Below are 23,022 nucleotides of genomic sequence, written 5' to 3'. Positions count from 1 at the left end.
ATGTGGCCTACTCCTCATGCCATGGCGGATGAAGCTATACACCTGCCACCTGGACTTCAGCAGGGACCAATTTAATACCCACCTAAACAGGGCCTGTATCCACGTGGAATGTGCCGTGCACAGCTGCCATCCACCAGGCCCATCAAATGAGGGTGCACATCTGGGAAGCTCTGAGGGAGAGTTTCTTTGAAAGACCCCACCAACTCTCCCCATGACCCCCCCACTAGAGGCCTGTGCCTTGCCCCTCTCTGCCTTTCCCACAACAATCTTTCCCTTCCCCCCTTCCTTGGTATCAATACAGATACCAGTTTTGTGTTGAAAACCAAGAACTTTGTATTTTGTCCATAATAAAAGTAACTAGGGAGGAGCAGGATTCAGAACCTAGAATCATAGAACCATAGAACTGGAAAAGACCTCAGGAGGTCATCAAGTCCAGCCCCCTGCTCTAGGCAGGACCAATCCCAACTAAATCAACCCGGCCAGGGCTTTGTCAAGCCGAGACTTAAACACCTCTAGGGATGGAGACTCCACTACTTCCCTAGATAACCCATTCCAGTGCTTCACTGCCCTCCTAGTGAAATAGTTTTTCCTAATATCCAACTTGGACCTCTCCCACCACAACTTGAGACCATTGCTCCTTGTTCTGCCATCTGTCACTACTGAGAACAGCCTCTCTCCAGCCTCTTTGGAACCTCCCTTCAGGAAGTTGAAGGCTGCTATCAAATCCCCCCTCACTCCTATCTTCTGCAGACTAAACAGACCCAACTCCCTCAGCCTCTCCTCATAAGTCATATGCTCCAGACCCCTAATCATTTTGGTTGCCCTCTGCTGGACTCTCTTCAATGCGTCCACATCCTTTTTGTAGTGGGGGGCCCAGAATTGGACACAATACTCCAGATGTGGCCTCACCAAAGCCGAATAAAGGGGAATAATGACATCTCTGGATCTGCTGGCAATGCTCCTCTTAATGCAACCTAATATGCCATTAGCCTTTTTGGCTACAAGGGAACACTGTTGACTCATATCCAGCTTCTTATCCACTGTAACCCCCAGGTCCTTTTCTGCAGAACTACTACTTAACTGGTTGGTCCCCAGCTTGTAACTATGCTTTGGATTCTTCCGTCTTGTTGAACCTCATCAGATTTCTTGTGGCCCAATCCTCCAATTTGTTTAAGTCACTCTGGACCCTCTCTCTGCCCTCAAGCGTATCTACTTCTCCCCCTAGTTTAGTATCATCTGCAAACTTGCTGAGGGTGCAATCCATCCCCTCATCTTTCTATCCATCTTACCGTTCATTTATCCAATCCACATTCCCTTAACTTGCTGGCAAGAATATTGTGGCAGACGGTATCAAAAGCCTTGCTAAAGTCAAGTATACCACATCCACTGACTTTCCCACGTCCACAGAGCCAGTTACCTCATCATAGAAGCTAATCAGATTGGTCAGGCATGACTTGCCCTTTGTGAATCCATGCTGACTATTCCTAATCAGTTTCCTCTCTTCCAAGTATCTCCAAATGGATTCCTTAAGGATCCCTTCCATGATTTTTCCAGGAACCGAGGTAAGACTGACCGGCCTATAGTTCCCTGGATCGTCCTTCTTCCCTTTTTTGAAGATGGGCACTACATTTGCCTTTTTCCAATCATCCGGGATTTCTCCCGACCTCCACGACTTTTCAAAGATAATGGCCAAAGGCTCCTCAATGACATTTGCCAACTCCTTCGGTACCCTCGGATGCATTAAGTCTGGACCCATGGATTTGTGTACGTTTAGCTTTTCTAAATAGTTCCTAACCTGTTCTTTACCCACCAAGGGCTGTCCATCTTCATCCCATCTTGTGTCATTTAGCGCATTAGTCCGGGAGCCCACCTTGTCCATGAATACAGAGGCAAAGAAAGCATTGAGTACTTCAGCTTTCCCCACATCATCTGTCACTAGGTTAACTCCTTCATCCAGTAGGGGCCGCACACCCTGTCTGATCACTTTCTTATTATTAACATGCCTGTAGAAACCTTTCTTGTTATCCTTCACATCCTTAGCCAATCGCAATTCCATTTCCGCTTTCGCCTTCCTGATAACCCCCCGGCATTCTTGAGCTATACATTTATAGCTCTCCCTGGTCATTTGTCCAAGTTTCCACTTTTTGTAAGCTTCCTTTTTGGGCTTAAGTTTACCAAGGATTTCCCCTGTAAGCCAATCCGGTCTCCTACCATGTTTGCCTCTCTTGCTACGTGTCAGGATGGTTACTTTCTGTGCCTTCAATAAGGCTTCTTTAAAATACTGCCAGCTGTCCTGGACTCCTTTCCCCTTCATGTTAGCATCCCAGGGGATTCTGCCCATCAGGTCTCTGAGGGAGTCAAAATCTGCTTTTTTGAAGTCCAAGGTGTGTATTTTACTACTCTCTTTTCTTCCTTTGGTCAGGATCCTGAAATCTACCATCTCATTATCACTGCCTCCAAGGTTGTCACTCACCTCTACTTCCCCTATTAGTTTCTCCCTGTTTGTGAGCAGACGGTCAAGCTGCGCATGGCCCCTGGTTGGATCCTTCAGCACTTGGGTCAAGAAATTATCCCCAATATTGTCCAAAAACTTCCTGAATTGCCTGTGTACTGCCATATTGGTTTCCCAACAGATGTCAGGGTGATTAAAGTCCCCCACAAGAACCAGGGCCTGAGATCTGGAAGCTTCTCTCAGGTGTCCGAAGAAAGCCTCATCTACCTCATCCACCTGATTCGGTGGCATGTAGCAGACACCAACCACAACATCACTGCTGTTGTTTGCTCCTTTAAACTTAACCCATAGACTCTCAACAGGTTTTTCTCCCTCTTTATACTGGAGTTCAGAGCAGTCACAGTGCTCTCTTACATATAGTGCAACTCCTCCTTTTCTTCCCTGGATAGGGCCAAGGAGGAGGGGGACTCAGGGCTGGGAGTGGTGCGTGGTGCAGCTGGAAGTGCCACCTCAGGTCTCAGGACCTCGGCAACCTCAGGGGGTGGGTGGGGCCTGGGACAACAGGAGAAGCAGGAGCAGGGAGGGCAGTGGGAGCAGCGGGGACAGGGACAGGGACAGGGACAGGAGCTGGGTGTGCCATCATTTCATATATGGTAGCACACATGTTTTGGCTCTGCTGCACCATCTGAGCCCATATTTGGGTCCCATCTAGACTGCAAGCCTCTTTCGAAAGAGCATCTAGACTACAACCGGTACTTTTGAAAAAGCAAGCCACTTTTTCAAAAGAGAGCACCGAGACCGTCTGGATGCTCTCTTTCGAGAAAGCACAGTTTGCAATACATAGTGCCTTTTTCTGAAAGAGCACTTTTGAAAAAAGGCGTTATTCCTCGTAAAACGAGGTTTTCCATAGTTAAAAAACCAGCCATGGTCTTTCGATTTACTTTCAAAAGAACATGGCAGCAGTTTAGATGCAGGGGAAGTTTTTTCAAAAAAAGGCCACTTTTTTTGAAAAAACCCTGTAGTCTAGACACACCCTGGCTACATCTACATTGGCAAGATTTTGCACAAATACTTTTAACGCAAGAGTTTTTGCGTTAAAGTATTTGTGCAAGAGAGCGTCTACACTGGCATGTACTTTTGTGCAAGAGATGTGCTTTTGCGCAAAAGCATCCATGCCGGTGTAGACGCTCTCTTGCGCAAGAAAGCTCCGATGGCCATTTTAGCCATCGAGCTTTCTTGCACAAGAAATTCATGTTGCCTGTCTACACTGGCCTCTTGCGCAAGAACACTGTAGGGTAGTTCTTAACCCCACTCCTTCTGCCTGAGGCCCCTCCCCCAACCACTTCCAAAATTTGTGACGTGTCCCCCCTTTCAAAATTATTGCCCACCCCTGCACTAAACCTATGCCCTCAGAAGAGTTAATCTAAGTCCCGGGGGTAAGCCGAGAGCCTCTCCCTCCCTCCCTCTCCTACTCTCCGCAGCACCGTGGGGCTGGAGCTTGAGCAGAGTGTCTTTTTTCCTGTTTTTCAGTTTGGAGGATTTGTGTTTGAGAGGGGTGTTCTGGTTTTCTTTGCTTGCTGATTTTTCTGTGGGTCAATGGGCCCCAACCTAAAAAAGGTTCCCCGTCCTTGCACTAGAGGGCTGCTTGTTTAACTGCAGTTCTTCCTCCTCAGCCACCTTCTTTCTAGGGATGTAGTTGTCTCAGACAGCGGCAGCAAAGGGGGGAGAAGCAGGAGCTTGTGCTGGGGGGAGCCAGCTTAACAGCCAGTTCCCCCCAGCACTGTCTCTGTGATGCCATCAGAGGCACCAGTGCGATGGGGGGCAGGGGAGGCTGCCATGAAGCAGCCTCTGTCTGTAGAGGGTCTCTGCTGGGAGCAGCCTCTGCCCGTAGTGGCTGGGGCTGGCTGTGAACAGGGGCTGCTTTGTGGCAGCAGTCCCTGTCCACAGCGGGTGATGGACCCAGCATGAGCTGGGACTGAGCAAGCCTGGCTCAGTCCCAGCTCGCACAGGGTCCGGGACCTATCCCTGCTGCACCTCTGCAGTTTAAACCTAGTAGAAGCCAGGCTGCCTGTGTGCCCAGCTCTTACTATATTTAAACTGCAGAGCCGCAGCAGCTTTCCCTTTCAGACTAATCGTATAGTTGATAAAAATGTGTAGACTACACAATTAGTGGATTACCCACCTCTTAACATCCTTACTTCTTTCCAACATGTCCTCATTGGCAAGAAGGGGTAAAGATTGGGAAAAATTAAAGCTAGCAGTTCCTCCCTCTGGCAAACCTACTGCAATCTCTTATGACTAATATTAGCCAGTTAGACTGGGACTCCTTTAAGCCTGGCAACAATAGAAGGATTGTAAGGGAATGTGATGGGCTATCAGTGGATTTGCCATTGACACACAAATACCTGCTATTGCACGCTTTCCCCATTTTCTGTCTGAATACCTGGCTCCCTACTTCCCAGAATAGAATGGAGAGCCTCTCTAGCATACTGTGCGTGACTTCACAGCACAAACCTCCTCCCTACCCAACAGCAACACCTTTTTCCCAATACAGCTGCTCTCCTTCAGTGATCATTAGGGACAGCCCAGCTCCCCCATACAAACATTGCTGCTTCATCCTCCATGCTGCATACGTAACTTCTCCCCCCCTTCGTGTTCATCTGCAGAAAAACTACTGCTTCTCCCTCTTTGCTGCCCACCACCCCTTTTGCCCTCATTTCCATAAACATTCTATGCCATACGTCTTCTGTTCTAGTCCAATCCCTCAATTCGTGCAACTTCAAGTCCTCCCTACTTCCTCCAGGTATGTACCGCAAAATAACTTGGCACTGCCCCCTGCCCAGCATTCCCATTCCTCTCCCTTTACAGGATGCCTCCAGGTGTACACATATGAAGGTAATAGCAGTGCTTAGCACAGGATCTATATTCATTCATCACTAAAAGGTTAATACCTGTACCTGTGGTATTTAGAGGTAGTCAAATGTCTAGGAGCCTCCAGCAACATTTCAGCTCAGACTACTAGACCTTTTGCCTCTAATTGTACAGCAAGTTGGTGTTCAGTTTTTCCTGACCATTTTTAATTTTAATTTTTGTATTTGTACAGTAGCAATTTACAATCTTTTTTCCTTCTCTGTTCCTGAATTAGGTATTTGGCAGCATGGTTGTTTCAAATCCACTACTGCTGCATCTCTCTTGTGAAATTCCTGCATAGCAGAGCTGTCCTGCAAATGCTGGGCTATATCTTAGTGCAGGGGTGTCCAAACTTTTTTCAAAGAGGGCCAGATTTGATGAAGTGAACATGCGTGAGGGCCGACCATTTTGCCTGACATTCTTTGAACCATTAAAATTAAATGCAAATTAACTATTTTATGCAAAGTTTATTGCAAACGGCATACTTTTCATTTCGTCACATGGATGACAAATCTAAACAGGTGTTAAATCACTCTGCCTTTCATATCTGAAGGCCAGATGAAAAAAAAATCCAGGAAGCTGAAATATATGTCAGGAACATTGTAAAGTACATTACATATTATTGGTAATAAAGGTTGTCTGTCAACTTTTAAGTTCAAAAAATATGAACAGGAACATAACACCAAGTATACATGTTGTGTCCAAATATATTTATAACTGATTTAGACCAACTGACATTAACTGAGATTTTACAATGTATTCATCTCAATACATATGAATTCGTTGGGGGCCATAAAAGATAGATATTGCCAAATTACCTGTGGGGCCGTATTAAACCGGAACACGGGCCGCAATTGGCCCCCGGGCCGGACTTTGGACATGCCTGTCTTAGTGTAACCCACACACCTCCTGAGTATAGCTTATGTAGAAGCACATAAGACCACTTACAAAGAGAAAGAATGAGTTTGCTTAGCTGAGAGCCAGCTGGCTTTTAGCTCAAACTGTAGAGGCTCATGCACTAAGCTCCAGAGGTCTCAGTTCCACCTATTATGATTTCATAAGCAGCATTCCCTATTTGAGGCAGCATATACAGGCTCTACAGCGGGTAAATTATACTCCAGCCATGTGGAAAGAAGCAGTGTTCATATACAGTTCCCCCTCCTCCCAGTATGACTGTGGAGAGTCTTATGAAGCTTAGGTCTACATCTTACAAACTCCAGAAACTCTGGATCCCCAAAAAGATAAAAGCAATCATCTTTTGTAAAAACAATTTGTAGTAAAAATAAACAAACAGCATAAAAATCAGGGATTAAAATCTTTCCTTGCCTTCCCTCCCCTTGAAAGTGTTTTCTGAGGTTTTACTAGTACACAGAGCCTTTTTCATAGTGTCCTGTATTTTTTTTATTACCTATAGGTCCTATAAGTCCTAGTCATTGACCAGGACTCCATTGTGCCTAGGCATTGTGTACAAACATAGAACAAAAAAAGACAGTCCCTGTCCCAAAGAGTTTACAATCTAAATATAAGCTGAGCCAAGTGATAGATACAAACTGACGGAGAACTGCAAGGAAATAATGAGACAACATTAGTTAACATGGTCGGCACATCTCTAGCCTCACTGTTGTGTGAGGCTCAGCACCTGCTCTCATACTGGTAGCATGTCTGGGCTAGGGATATTAAAAATCGTTTAATATGATAACCGTGTATCTGCTAAAAATCTGGCCCAGCTTCCAGGGAGGTGGCTGAGCTGTGTCAACAATAATCCAGAAGACACAGTTCAGGACACATCTCAGGCTAATGAGGCCCCCTTGCCAGCAGACAAGGACGCTCTTCTCTCACAGTGGAAAATTGCATCAATTTCCAAGATTTGTTCAATTGGTTGGCAGTGGCACTCCACATAGATATGGAGGTGTCAGAAATCCTGTGACTTGACAGATGTACTGCAGTCACCATCCTCAGCTCAGAGCTTTGCTGATCAATGGGGCAATTCTACACCCAGCAAAATCAATATGACAGTCTCCGGCCACAGTAACACCCATTTACAAAAGAACAAATCACAAGTACCATGTCCCCTGTAAGGGCTCAGAATATCTTTTCACCCATCCCACTCCTAATACACGTGGTAGAGGCAAGTGAACCAAAGATCTAGACAATAAGAGTCTAGAATTGCACCTGTGGACAGAGATAATGAGACTGGATACCTTTGACTGCAAAGTATACACTTCAGCCACACTCCAATTCAGGGTCACAAATTACATCACACTACTTGCTAAATATACCCACAAAAAACTGCAAAACTTACATACTTTATTAAGGATCTCCCAAAGGACAAAATACAGCCATTTCAAACCATCATCACAGAGGTTTGATTGCACACACCGTGCTCGGAGCAGCTTGATACTGTGGATGTAGCTGCTCGAACCACAGCCACTGCAGTAGTCAAGAGGTGGCCCTCTCGATGCAACACTGCCACATTCCCCAGAGAAATCCAGAGCATGGTGGAAGATTTTTCTTCAACGCCAAGAAGCTCTTTGCAGTGATGACCAACAAAATGCTTCGTTCAATGAAGGATTCTTGAGCCACTCAGCAATCCCTGGGCATGTAGACACCTGCCACGACAAGATGCCAGTATACTTACGAACCATACCAGAGAAGCAGATACTCATGGTACTCTCAACAGCAGAGATCATATGACCACAAACAACACAGAGAGGCCACAGTGTCATCTATCGCTATCGACCTAAGTGCCTCAACTTCCACCCTCAAATAAGAGATCTGAAGGTTTGTTCAAAGGTTTGCAAGATCTCTCCCTCTCTCTAGTGTGCTCAACCCTCCATTTTTCCAAATGCTTTTGCCCCTTCACAATTACCTCTGACAAATAGGCACTGAAGGTCAGATCTGCCTACACCATCCCCTTTCTATGCCCCATAGCCACCACCTTTCCCTGTACCTTTTCAGGGACCCCTCTCATGAATTATTGTTTCATCATGGGCAGACCATCTTCTCAAGTTGGGGGCTGTAAAACCCAAGCAACATGTCAGGGAAGGGTTTTATTCACACTACTTTTTAATACCCCAAAAAGAACAGAACATGGAGACCAATTCTCAACAGGTTCATAAAGAAAGAAAGGTTCAAAATGCTCACCCTCTCCACAATAATCTGAGTGCTAGAACAGAGGGACTGGTTTTCAGCCCTCATCCTGCAAGATGCTTATTTTCATGTCACCATACACTCCACCACAACACTTCCAAGCCATCACCAGCCTCACAACCTCTTTACGGACTTGCCCTACAAATCATGGCACAACTACTAGGCCATATGGCAGCATGCACATTTGTGGTCAAATATGTGCGACTACACATGCAAGGTCTGCAAAGTTAGCTTGCTACAGTGTACAAGTCACAAAACAGGTACTGATATTACCACTCACAATGCTTCCCAAGGTGAAAGACTCGCTTATCTGGTGAACACATCCCAGAAACCTGTGCTCTGGAATCATCTTCATTCAAGATCCATCTGCACATATTATCACTACCAATGGCTTCCTCACGAAACTGGGAGTACATATGCGACATCACATGGCACAAGATCTCTGGTCCATGACTGAGCAGAATCTGCACATAAACATATGGGAACTCTGGGCAGCTAGATACACTTGCTTCCATTTTCTTCCACACATTGGGGCTATGTCTACACTGGCCCCTTTTCCAAAAGGGGCATGCTAATTTTCAACTTCAGAATAGGGAAATCCGCGGGGGATTTAAATATCCCCCGCGGGATTTAAATAAAGATGTCCGCCGCTTTTTTCCAGCTTGGGGAAAAGCCGGAAAAAAGCATCTAGACTGGCCCGATCCTCCGGAATAAAGCCCTATTCCGGAGGATCTCTTATTCCTACTTCCACGAGGTGTACCGGTAGTTCGGAATAGGAAGCGTAGTCCGAACTACCTAGTTCGAGCCTCGTGTAGCCGCGCTGCACGGGGTTCGAACCAGCGGGGTTTTAAAAATGGCGGCTCCCCGCTTATGCAAATGAAGCCCGGGAAATTCAAATCCCGGGCTTCATTTGCAAGTGCGGTATGCCTACATTACCCTCCTAGTTCGAACTAGGAGGGTAGTGTAGACATACCCTAAAGTTCTTCAAGATGGGTGTCTCTGTTGATGCTCCACTACGTGCCCTCCTCCCCACTACTTCAGAGTTCCATGACTCTGTGGTAGAAAGGGACCTGTGGGCTCTGTGTCTCTCATGTGACACTTAAAAATGCCAGATGGGCCCTGTGCACATATGACCCAGTGGGACACTGTTGCGGAAATCGCTGTGTGAAGGTGCAAAAACACACCAACACCTAGAGTGGCGCACCCATTCATCTTGAACCTCAGTTACTGCACAGTTAAGTAACCTTCATGTCTTCAAGAGATGTCCCTGGGGGTGTTCCACATCAGATGACTGTGCCGCTTTCAAATCCTTTCTCCATAGTCTTCAGAGCAATGTCCCTGGGGCCGCGCATGCCCGTCTCAGCCATGCACTCCTAGTGTGCAGGCATTGTATTGTGTGAACCACTTCCCCCTCAATTCCTTATTTACCACCACTGGTCACTGATGGAGCTTGGCAGTGTTCCCCACTTCCATTCTGAATTTTAGGTAAGTAAACCCTGTTTATCTGGTTCTTACCTTTAGTTAGTTAGTTTTTTCCCTTGTTAACAGTCCTTTATTCTAGTTTAAAAAAATTTTTTTTTTCATCCAATTTTTTATTCCCGTGGTTAGATAGTGTTATTCAGCACCATGCCCAGCTCCCTGGAGTTTAAGCTCTGTTCTTCATGTAAGGATTCTATTCCTGTGTCGGACGGACACACTCAATGTGTCTGTTGCCTCAGCAAGACACGTATTTCACAGAAATGTCCTCACTGTGCTAAGCTGAAAGTGAGAGCAAGGCGTGACAGAGCTCAATGCCTCAAGCTGATTTTTACTTGAAAAGTCACTAAGATCAGCCTCAGTTCCAGCTCAGCAGCCCAATAAGTCCCAGGCACAAAAGTATGAAAAAATCTTCAAAGAAATGCACCTCCTCATTACCTCAGAGGCCCCAGCACCTAAACACTGCGACTACAGTGACTCCAGCGACTACAGTGCTGACAGTGACTCCAGCACTGCGTCTAAGTACTTAAGATTCACCCTGCATGTTCAGCACCACCATGAAAGTGGGTCACTATAAATCCTGCTCTGAGGCACCAGGCTTCAAATTGCCTGCCTCCAACATCTTGGCACCTTCTGGCACCAAAAACCACTTTGTCAGCACTGCAAAAAGTAGAAGAAAACCCATTTTTAAATGCACGGACATCAGATTCCCATTCCCAAACCATAAAACAATAAAACCTAATGGATCTATCTAAACTTTACCCTACTTACAGATAGTGAAGAGTCTTTTCTTGGGGCGAGACATTTTGTCCCTCCCCCTCAGTAGCTGGAGAGAAACTGCCTGGAGACAAAGGAGGGGAAAAAACAAAAATTCCTTTGTCCCAGTTTGAAATTCCTACCTACATTCCTATTGGCCGACTCTACCTTAACCCCTTAGTCTCTAGGCTGCTGGCCATCTCTCATGATCATGACAGTGACACATTCTTCATTTATGAGCACTGAACAAGTTTGTCATTAAGAATCAAAAGTTGAAGATGGTAATACTCGCCACCTTCATACCAGCGTTGGAAAGAGGTGACTGGTTTTCATCCCTCGACTTGCAAGATGCATATTTTCATATTTCCATCCACCCTGCTCATAGGCAATTTCTTCGATTTTGTTTTAGGGACTCACTATTATAAAGTCCTGCCATTTGGCCTTTCCACAGCTCCAAGAGTTTTTTTCAAAGGTGCTGTCAGTGGTTACGGCATACCCGCAGAAACAAACTGCAATCTTATTTTCTTTCTTTGACAAGTGTCTCCTGAAAGCACGCTCCAAAACTGATGCTCGATGCTCCCTCTCCATCTTAAGACAATCTTCTAGTATCTACAGATAAACAAAAACAAGTCAAATTTGATTCCTACTCAAAAGATTCAGTTTATAGGTGCTTACCTCAACTCCACATGCTCACTCGCTTCCCTTCCTATGGACCGTTTTCACAAAATCACGTACTTGGTCAGGATGCTGCAGTCCTCTCCCAAAATTAAGGCCCATAACTGCCTTCAACTCTGAGACCATATGACAGCTTGCACCTTTGTGGTAAAAAAATGCTCATTTGCATGAAGTGTCTGCAAGAGTGGCTCAGGACAGTCTACAAGCCCAACATCCACCCAGTATCAAAGTCCCTCATCATCCCACCCACGGTGAAGATGTCTCTTCTCTGGTGGTTGACACACACACAAAAAATCTGTGTTGTGGCATTTTGTTCCTTACCACAGAACTCTCCATTTCCATGACGATGGATGCATCTCTCTAGGGTTGGGATGCACACTTGCAGCATCACACGGCTCAGTAGGTGTGGTCCAGCAAAGACAGAGGTCTCCACATCAATGTGCTAGAACTGTGGGCAGTAAGATACGCCTGCAAGTGATTCCTCCCTTTAATCAACAACAATCATGTGAGGCTATACATAGACAATGTTTTATATAACTGTCAGGGTAATGCCCGATTACACGACCTGTGTACAGAAGCAATTGCACTTTGGAATTTGGGTGCCTGAAACATGGCATATCTATCACTGCTGTACACCTTCCTGGCAACCTCAACACCACTGCTGATGCTCTAAGCAGGGCACTGCCCACCAAACATGTGGCAGTTCAACTCAGATATCCTCTCCTGGGTCTTCCAACAATGGGGTCACCCCACCATAGCCCTCTTTGCCACCCAGAAAAACAAAAAGTGTCTTCATTTTTGTTCCAGTGCTGGCATAGGGAAGGGTTCTTTTGGAGATGCATTCCTGATCAATTGGTCATATCATCTCCTATATGCCTTTCCTCCCATACGTCTCAACAACAGGGTCATGATAAAGGCACGCATGGACCAAGGTGGTCTCCTGCCATACTCTCTATCTTTCCTATGCAGTGGAATAGTTTGCTTTTGGGCACTTAATAATGTCCCTTTAAAAACTGCCAGCTCTTTTCAGTTGTTTTTCCTCTTAGTCTTGCTTCCCATGGGAGCTTTCTTACCAGCTCTCTGAGTTTACTAAAGTCTGCCTTCCGGAAATCCATTGTTTCTTGCTGTTAGCTCATGTTAGCTCAACCAAAAATTCTGTTCCTCTTTAATGATTCTATTTAATATTTTTACTACTGTAAACTACTCTTTAACACCAGTATCCTTCCGGTAATGCTCTATGGCTGTGAAACCTGGAACACAATACTTCCAGAAGAATTAAAGCTGCAAACCACCCAAAGAGCAATAGAAAGAAAGTGGGTATAAGTAGGCTACAGCAAGTTACTATCGACGATTTGCGTGCAAGAAGTGGTGTCAGTGATGTCATCCAAATTATGTATTATCGGAAAAGGAGATGGATTGGTCATGTAGCAAGACTGACACACAACATATGGACAGCACGTATACTCCACTGGTATCCACGAGACATAAAAAGAACAAGAGGAAGGTCTCCAGCACATTGGGTGGATCCTTTATGGAGTGTTCATGAAAGGACATGCACAAGAACTGCACAAAACAGGACAGCATAGAAAAGTTGTGATCTACATCAGTGGCGAGACTATTTGCATTGATGAAATCACAGCTCTTCCAAGTATTCCAAGTAAGTATTACTGTATCATTTCAAAGCCCCTATCAGGCTCAAGATCCCATTTTGCTAGGAACTGTTACTGTGGACCTCTAAGTTACTAAAAATCTAAATGTTCTATTCCCACAATGTAAAAAAGCACTCTGAATTGTTAGTTTAATAGTTTAGCACCTGACATAATTAAGCTTAATCGGTTTCCTTTTTTGGGGTGGGGAATCACGCATATTTTATCATAGGTGAGTGCAGACTGTTTTTTTTTCTACAGACATTACCACACATAAATATAAAATCTTTGTTTCCAGTTATGTTCCCAAAGAAGTCATTCTACACAATAACGAGAATAAAAGTGATGTGCCACAAAGCAGGAACCAGAGTGTAATGCAGTACTGAAGGACCAAGAAAAACTCCCATATCTGTATAATGTTGTACAAGAGGTGTCATGTTCTTCATGGATATTATGTGTTACACACCATCACATGCAGGATAAACTCCATAACTGGTGCAGTGTATGTGAACTCCATCCTGGAGTGATAAGGAATGAAAAAATTTCAGACAGTCTAACATGATAAGATTGGAGTGTTGTGAGTTCCATAATCACTCAGTTTTCAAACTTGTATACTTAAAACTATGATCCTTACACCATATTTAGGTCCTAACTTTAAAAAACCAAATTTAAGAATAGGTCCCAACAACCTAACTTCCCCATTTGTTTTATATTACAGTAGTGACCATGGGCCCCACCCTTGGGATACCATTGTATACAAATAGACAATAGACTGCCCTTGCTCAAGAGACCTCAGTAGGGTACTGACTAAATGTAACCAGGATGAAACAAACAAAAAGCTACAAGAGGACTAAGACAGTAAAATTAGCAGCTTTGAAAATTAGGCCCTGTGTCTTCAAACTATCTAGGTATCATACTGGAAGATGTCAAAATACCTTGAACTATCTTATTACTGTGATAAAATGTCTTTTAAAAACCCACACAAGGTGCAAAGTAATAGCTACAAACATTTTGGTTGTTTTTCAAGGTAAGGTTGCAAGCCAACTGACTTTGTTGTCTTTAGTAAACTGTTCTAGTCCTCTTGTGGCTTTACTATGTTCCCGATACGGAATTATAGCATTTAGGTCTTTGTTATTCTTTCTATTTTATTTTATTTAAAATTTTATATAATGCCATTAATTTACATTGCACTTCAAAATATGTTCCCTGTATTAAACAGCTTACAGTATAAGACAAGACAAATACAGAACAATACTTCTGGAAAGGGATAGGTGTGGGGATGGTTCTTAATGAAGAGAAGAAGGATTGCTGTAAGAGGAGTCTGAATGAGGAGAGAGGTAATAGGTAGATGAGGATGGAGAAGACTGAGTGTAAAGGAGCAGTAAGAAAGAAGGCATGAATAAATTTGGAGAAAGTGGGAAGTAAAGTGAGAGGATTCAGAAGAGCAAGTAATGAAAGTAGAGATGCAAGCTGGAAAGAAGGCTATGTAGATTGTCCTGGGATAAAGCAGCTTTTCTAATGGCACTTGCGTACCTAGAATTTTCAGGATGTGCCAATTGAACCATAGCAACACTTTGACTGGGTGCAGAAGGAACACATGGCTCTCAGTCAAAACTGTGTGCAATCAGCTCACTTCATGTGCTCTTGCTTTACATGTGTATCACTATAGTAATACCAGTAAGAAAAAAACTATGCTGATGGAAACTAGTGGAATCTGGCAACATTGCACATGGGCAACAGTAAATAAAATGTTCCAAGGGCCACACATAGCACTTTGATGAGCTGCATGTGCCAGCGGGCTACAGGTTGCCCACCAATGAGTAAGATGCAATGAGGACCAGTAAAAAGAGAGGATTAAAATGATTACAACATGGACAAGTGTCTTGGAAAAAGGGGGTCATGAAACTAGGGTAGACTTTGGAACTAAAGGAGGCCCCTGACTTGCGACCGCCCGAGTTCCGATCCCCTGCACTTACAACCATTTTCGTAAGTGCGGAAGGGGCCAAAAACCCACTTCTTACGTCCTGGGCCCGCATTTACAAGGGCGCACAGCACCTATCATAAACGAGGATTCGAGTTACAACACTCCCAACTAGCGATGCTTCCCCCAGAACCAATCGCGTCACAAGTCGGTGGCCTCCTGTATTAAGAAGAAAGAAGTGATTAGTATAAGTGAGAGACTATATATGAAGGAAGGAAGAGAGTTTATAATCCAAGATTAAGAAATGACTGAAAAAGGAAAATTAGCAAATACTAAGGTGTAGTGGGAAAGGAATTACATGTACAATTTATTTTTATTTTAGTGGTCTCTGAGTAACTGACAAAACAAAATTACAGTGATATTTTAAGATTTGTAAATTAACAAATAACTTCTGATTTAGAAATTTAGTAGAAAAATACAAAAAATAGATTAAAAAAGGTTATTTTTTCCTGTCTTTTATGCTTTAATGAAATATTAAAATACATTCTGGAATCCACCTCTATTAAATGATCTTTCATTTGTGTAGCGGCTATGTGTTCTTCTGTTTGGGAATGTTGGACCCATATTGGAATAAGCTCCAGTGTTATGAGCAGCATTTGGTCCACTGGAATTTCTGCCATCTCTGCTTGGTTTTTCAGAGTGAAGTACAATATGAAAGGTAATGTCATGCTCATATTGTTCTTTCATGCGCTGTATCTTTTCTCTCGGAACACCATGACTGTTTCTTCTATAGAATTAAAATTAACAGAAAAATGTAAGTACTTAGCTCTTTAAGGGTATCAGATGTATTTTCTTGTGTTTGCTAACCTTCCTGCTGTGTTTAGTAATGCACAAATTCTTGGCCCCAGGCTTTCACATTTTTCCCACATCTCAGCTAACTGCTGCCTATTTTCAAAGCTATTTTTGGCCATTCCACTGCAAAATGTAACCCAAATAATTTTATAGGCAGAGAGAGGATGTAATTTTATATGAATACCTTGGAACCAGGGCGATTCCATTGAACCTGCTATGGAGAATATGGGAAATGTATTATTTTTATAAATATTATAAGCAGTGTTCCCTCTAAGATTTCCCATCTGTTAGTGGAGTGAGTTTTGTCTTGTGCACCAACATTGATGTCATGTCACTTATTAGGATGTGCACCACTGCGGCACCCACTAGTTACTAAAAACATTTTTATATATATATTTAAATTGTTATACAAGAAAAATACTAAACTGATGGATAATTAACAAGATGCATGACCCTGCGGTACGGGAATCGGGGCGGGGGTGGGAGGCATGGGGGGGAGGCTCAGGCCACTGATGCAGGATACAGGGCAGGGGGAAGCTCAAGAGGGGGGCTGAGAGGTTGGGGAGATGGCAGCTCCTCACTGGGGGGAGGCCGGAGCTGGGCTGCCCATTCCTTCAGCAGTTCCTTGCAGAGTGGGCCCAGGACTAGGCTGCCCAGCCCCCAGAAAGCTGCTCGCTGGCGGGGGAAGTAGAGCTGGGCTGTCTGGCCCCAGGCCAGCCTGCAGTTCTTTATGGGAGGAATGGCTGGGGCTGGGCTGCCTGGCTCCCTCAACCAGTGGGGAACTGGGGCTATGCTGGCCAGCGCTCCCAGCTGCCTGGCTGGTAGCTCCTGCAGTAAAGGGGCCAGGGTGGCTGGCTGGCTGGCAGCCGCCCACCTGGCTGGTGCTGCAGTTGAGAACCAGGAGGATAGGTCTGGGGGCCACACAGCAGTTCCAGCCCTGGAGCAGTCACTGCTGCCTGCCACGCAGTGGCTCTGGATGGGATCACCAGAGCAGCGGCCGCCAGCCAGGCAGTGACATCCTGCCCACCGTAGTTGGAACCAGGGCCAGTAGGGCTGCCCCAGCAAGGACAGCCCCACCACACCCTGGCTCCAGCTGGAGCAAAGGAGGGCAGGGTAGCTGCCATGCGGCCCTGCCAGAATCCACCAGATCGCCACCGCCACCACCACTCACCTAGGCAGCCAGCAGGAAAGTGAGTGGTGGTGAGTGCTGCTGCACGGCTCTGCAAGTGAGGTGGGTGAGCTTAACATTTCTTGTGCACGACCACACAGGCACACAGCCTAGAGGGAACCCTGATTACAAGTAGCTTTGTCTATTTGATTACTATCATAATGCTGTATTGGTGCAGAGTCAACTCAGCCTTCTGAGAGCTCACATCAGCAGAAAGGCAAACAATAGTTTTAAATTGCCCACTTACTGATACTAAGCCAAAAACACAGGTGTCAAGAACTACTGATCATGTCCAAGTGGGGCACAACTACCCTTCGCATAGGACAGAGCCAGGGTCCTAGCAGTACAGGGGACACTATCAAAGGCTTGGTAAGGCCTCTGATCTGTTGTAACACAGGACTGGAAAATGGACAATCCCCAAAGGAGGAACCAAAAGAGATGGTTGCTGTCATCTAGCAAGGAGAGACCGGAGCACAAGCAGAAGGGAAAGCTTCTCATGAGGAGAAATACTACAGTTATATTTTAGTGCATCAGTCACAAAATGTAAGTGTTTTTGTTTGTATTACTGTAGCGTCTAGGCCTCCAAGCCATGGACCAGGATCCTATTGTGGTAGGCGCAGAACAAAAAGATACCTGCCCCTACGGATCTTACAATCTAAGACCCCTTTCTACTGATTTATATCCTTCAGGACAACTAGAATTCTTCTATGTTAATTTACTCCACAATGAGAGGTAAATAACAAAACTATTCCTAAATAGTCCTCACTAGTCATTTACTAGAGTATTGCTGAGAATAGTCAAGAACAAAGGAACATCTAGCTCTTTATTCTAGCACAATAGTGGTTGTAATTAAGGGAAAAAAAGATGTACCTTGCCAACTCCCGAACATTGAATTTCCAGTGTGTGTCAGGTTCTTGGAATATAACTTCATAGTTATTCTCATACGCCTGATTTGAGAGAGTGCACAAAAATGTTAAAGGACTTACCATCTTAGTCTTTAAACCTCTTGAAGATTTATGCCAGTACTTAACATTCACTATGGCTGTGTCTACACTGGCGCAATCTTGCGCAAAGGTGGCTGCTCTTGCGCAAAAACTTGCTGCCTGTGTACACTGGCTGCGCGTTCTTGTGCAAGTAAACTGACGTTCTAATTTATGAAATCAGGGCTTCTTGCACCAGAACTGACGCCCCCGCTCAGGAATAAGCCCTTTTGCGTAACTGTTCTTGTGCAAGAGGCCAGTGTAGACAGGCAACATTAATTTCTTGCGCAAGAAAGCCCTATGGTTAAAATGGCCATCAGAGCTTTCTTGCGCAAGAAAGTGTTTACACTGGCATGGATGCTCTTGCGCAAAAGCACATTTCTTGCGCAAAAGCACATGTCAGTGTAGACGCTCTCTTCTGGAAGAGTTTTTGCATAAGAATTCTTCCGCAAAAGAGTTCTTGCACAAGAAGCTGCCAGTATAGACGTAGCCTATCTTCCTAGTCACTTAACCCAGGAATTCTGAAATTTAGGATGGACTGACTACATTCTTCCCATTCCTAACCACACAGATTTCCTTTCCCAATCACAATTACATAACATGCCTGTGATAACTACAACAACTGCTTAGATAGAAATGTGGAATTAAAGAAAAACTATTTAAAATATTTTTTAAAAAGAATCCAAGTCAATAGCTGGAAAGGAAAAGGAGAGCCAGCGCTATATGATCAGTCATAAGTTTACAATTTGGTTCACAATCTGATCTAGATTTCTGTTACCACACATCTATCCACACATGGTCACTCACAACCTTAATTTTTATTGGAAAAATTACACACAACAAGCATTAGTTTGGTAGCAGTTAAGAAGACACACCACTGTTTCCTACATCTTGACGATCTCAACCTTGTAAACTCTGACAAGACTACAAACCAAGATGGCTGTAACTTAAACATTACCATTTAAGGCTGATATAAATGCACTCTCTAGAGTCTTTGTGTGACCTCTACACAGCAAGCTATACTAAGGCCGTAAATCAGTACTTTTAGTGTTTGTCAGAAAAACAATATGGAAAATAAGTGGGAAAAGGGAAATTACAGGATGATTTCTTGTTAATGATGGGTTATGTTTAACAACAGACAATCTTTTCAAGGGATTTTTGCTCGTACTGAACTAAACAGTTGATTAGCATGTACATGTACACAGACATATTTCTTCATTTCTGCAAGGACTCAACTGTTGATAAATATAACTAAATATCAAAAGAAAAACTGAAATACTATTTTTTAAAATATTTTCCTATTTTTTTCAATCAGTCCACCTCTTAAATTTCATAGCTAGTCATTTAGAATGATAGAAGATCAGAGTTTTCCCTACCATAATCACATATGGCTTCATTTCCCAAGCACGGACGTTGGTGTTATCAATAATAACTGGAGATTTCCCATTCTTCATTGCTTTATGTGCTGTAACATAACATTAAATAAAGCTCAAAAACATCATGGATCCAGACTGGAAGTTGTTCTCTTTGGATAGCCCCCAGCAAGTCAGGTCCTATTCCTAACTTGGACTTTGAGAGCCCAGCACAATGAAAACAAATAACAGCAGACTATCATCAGCTAACACTTTAAAATTGCTTAAAAATATTAAGCACTTGACAGTAAAACTTGAATAAAAATATATATTCTAAATATTGATATTTAGTTTTAGAACATACTTGGATTTACATAAGCAGTAGCAATCAAAATGAAATGTATAAAGGGCATTTGATTTGCTAGCAGATATAAATACACTTTGGTAAAATATTATAATGTAATACTGCTATGCACAAGTTCACACTGATCAATCTCTTTAAAAGACTGTCACAATTTTCTTCCTAAAATAAGGTTACTGTTGTTCAGCTTCTAAACTTAGTAAATATTTTTCTAATTAACTCATAAATCACCTCTTTGACACCTCAAATACCTGCTGTAAACATCACAAATCAAAACCAATAGATGGTTAAGCTATTAGATTGTGAACAATAATACATTTGTCAGTATCAAGTAGTCGTCATATGTGGGTTTGCATACCACGTGTCGTTATCTAAATTTCACAACATCTGCACTTTTTGGGTACAGCTAGACTACAAGTTTTTGTAGGAAAAAGGTACGCAAAATGCACTCCGCATTTTGCGTACCTTTTTCCAATTATTTTGTTGGGAGAGGCTTTCCCAACATTTGGCCTGTTTAGACTGGGCCAAATGTCGGGAAAAAAACCCCTCTTTTGGAAGCACCCTTCTTCCTCGTAGAACAATGAATACTGGGGCTTCCGAAAGAGCGCATTTGCTCTTCTGCAAAAAAAAGCGGAAGAGCAAAGAAATTTCCTGGATGCAGCAGAGCTTTTTCGGGATACCAGAGGTATCCCGAACTCTCCCCTTCCTCCCCCCCGCAGTCTAGCCATATCCTTTGTGTTTACTGCTTTTAAAGATAAAAACTTAACCATGAGTTTCTAAAAGTTCATTCACACAACACTGAATTTATTTCTTTAGCATCCTAGAGAACAAGGGAAGTCCTATGTTTTTTTTAGAAGACTGACAAGCCTGGAAGATTCACTTTAAATTTGTCTTTCATTCATCCTAGTATGTCACTATCGTACAAGGATTCTATGTTGAAAAATTATGGATCTGAGGGCTGTGTAAGTGCCTAGACAAATAGACTGACAGGAGAGAGTCTATTAAGATTATAAAGAAACTAGAAATGGTTTCAGTTACCTCTCTTTTGGTTCCATGTGTGTGCTTCTTCTAGACAGTCATGATTGAACAAATAGGTGCCATCTTCCGTGAAGAAAAAGTCATCAGTGCTAAGAATCACAGCACCAGGAAATTCATGTTTCAGTTGTCTGAAAAATGGTGAGAGAAGGATTAGCACACACAAATCTATTCCTTTATAACTTGTGAATAAAAATTTGCATGACTGATTATGAATTGCATACTGCTTTCATTCTGCAGATGCCAATTTTAAAAAATCCTAAAAGTTATTTCCTCAATTTCTTGAAAGACAGGTGGACAGAAATGGAGTTAAGAGCATGTTTTTGATCCTTTCTCTTAATCTGTAAAAAAGATCAACAACAGGTGTCTAACTTGTGATTCTACTCATAATTCATGTTGACCTATCCAGTTGTCTTTCTGAATTAGCTGAGGGACGAATGCTTATAAATTTTCAAAAAGCTATGAGTAACCTCAAGATAATCAGCCCTTTTGGAAGATATAAAGAGAATCTGGTCACGTGAATTTTTCCTTTTAAAAGGGATGTTTGTAAATAAAAAAGTATCAGTTTTTCAAACATTATTGGGAAAAATAAGTAGGGAGTGAAGAAGAAGGTATGGTTTGCTGCAAAGGAAGCAATTTTCATTTTTATCCTACTATATTTTGTGGTTTTTCTTCTATCCTGCCTCTTCTTTTTTTTTTTTTTAGATACATAGCACACATCTGCATTTTATTTGCAAATAAACATTAGCATGATTAATTAAAATATTACTGCTCTTTTAATGTAATACATAAAGTTTATCAGAACAAATTTTTGTCCACTATTGACTTTTGATAGATTTACTTAGGCGGCTAGTTGCATGTTTAATTTATACTTATCCCTTTTCCTCTGCAGTTTAAAACTTTTATTTCATTTTATAATTGTAAACACATTTTTCTAAGTGAATATGCTTAAATCTACTGGACCTGATGTTTAAGTCTCTTAATCATAAAACAGGTCCACTATGGGCAACGGACCTGCAAATTCTTCCTCATATGCCTCATAGTTGATGCATCTCCATGAGTGATGGTTTGCTCAGTTTCCATGCCCCTTCTGTCTAGAGATTTCCGGTAAGATTTTGGAAGGTGAGTTGTTTGTGCTATTGACAAATGTTTTTCTCCTAGGTACAACATAAGAACGGCTTTACGGGGTCAGACCAAAGGTCCATCTAGCCCAGTATCCTGTCTGCCCACAGTAGCCAGCACCAGGTTCCCCAGAGAGGGCGGACCGAAGACAATGATCAAGCGATTTGTCTCCTGCCATCCTTCTCCAGCCTCTGACAAACAGAGGCCAGGGACACCATTTCTATCCCCTAACCTCCATGAAATTATCTAGCTTCTCTTTAAACTCTGTTATAGTCCTAGCCTTCACAGCCTCCTCTGGCAAGGAGTTCCACAGGCTGACTATACGCTGTGTGAAGAAGAACTTTCATTTATTAGTTTTAAACCTGCTACCCATTAATTTCATTTGGTGTCCTCTAGTTCTTCTAGTATGGGAACTAATAAATAACTTTTCTTTATCCGCCCTCTCCGTACCACTCATGATTTTATATCCCTCTATCATATCCCCCCTCACTCTCTTCTTTTCTAAACTGAAAAGTCCCAGTCGCTTTAACCTTTCTTCATATGGGACCCGTTCCAAACCCCTAATCATTTTAGTTGCCCTTTTCTGAACCCTTTCCAAGGCCAAAATACCTTTTCTGAGGTGAGGAGACCACATCTGTACACAGTATTCAAGATGTGGGCGTACCATAGTTTTATACAGGGGCAGTAAGATATTTTGTCTTATTTTCTATCCCTTTCTTAATAATTCCTAGCATCCTATTTGCCTTTTTGACCGCCACTGCACACTGTGTGGAAGTTTTCAGAGAACTATCCATGATAACTCCAAGATCTCTTTCCTGATTTGCCATAGCCAAATTAGCCCCCATCATACTGTACGTATAATTGGGGTTATTTTTCCTGATGTGCATTACTTTACATTTATCCACATTAAATTTCATTTGCAATTTTGTTGCCCAATCACTCAGTTTGGTGAGATCTTTTTGGAGTCCCTCACAGTCTGCTTCTGTCTTGACTATCCTAAACAGTTTGGTATCATCCACAAACTTTACCACCTCACTGCTTACCCCTTTCTCCATATCACTTGTGAATAAGTTGAAAAGGATTGGTCCCAGGACTTATCCTTCGGGGACACTAGTTACCCCTCTCCATTCTGAAAATTTACCATTTATTCCTACCCTTTGTTTCCT

At 43.1% G+C, this 23,022-nt stretch overlaps 1 protein-coding gene across 1 annotated transcript in view; it reads right to left on the bottom strand.

Moving 5' to 3' along the window:
• Positions 1–14,190: 14,190 nt before the first annotated feature.
• N4BP2L1 (NEDD4 binding protein 2 like 1) overlaps positions 14,191–23,022 on the bottom strand; it is a 33,502-nt gene continuing 24,670 nt past the window's right edge. Inside the window, exons 2-5 of the mRNA XM_075919205.1 lie at positions 20,738–20,865; positions 19,363–19,451; positions 17,877–17,953; positions 14,191–15,773 (exon numbers count right to left, since the gene is read on the bottom strand). Coding sequence (XP_075775320.1) covers positions 15,521–15,773; positions 17,877–17,953; positions 19,363–19,451; positions 20,738–20,865 — 547 coding nt within the window. The 3' untranslated portion in view covers positions 14,191–15,520. The remainder of the gene's footprint in view (positions 15,774–17,876; positions 17,954–19,362; positions 19,452–20,737; positions 20,866–23,022) is intronic.

Source organism: Pelodiscus sinensis, chromosome 1, assembly GCF_049634645.1.
Source record: "Pelodiscus sinensis isolate JC-2024 chromosome 1, ASM4963464v1, whole genome shotgun sequence".
Lineage (NCBI taxonomy): Eukaryota > Metazoa > Chordata > Testudines > Trionychidae > Pelodiscus > Pelodiscus sinensis.
This window is presented reverse-complemented; position numbering and strand designations above follow the sequence as displayed.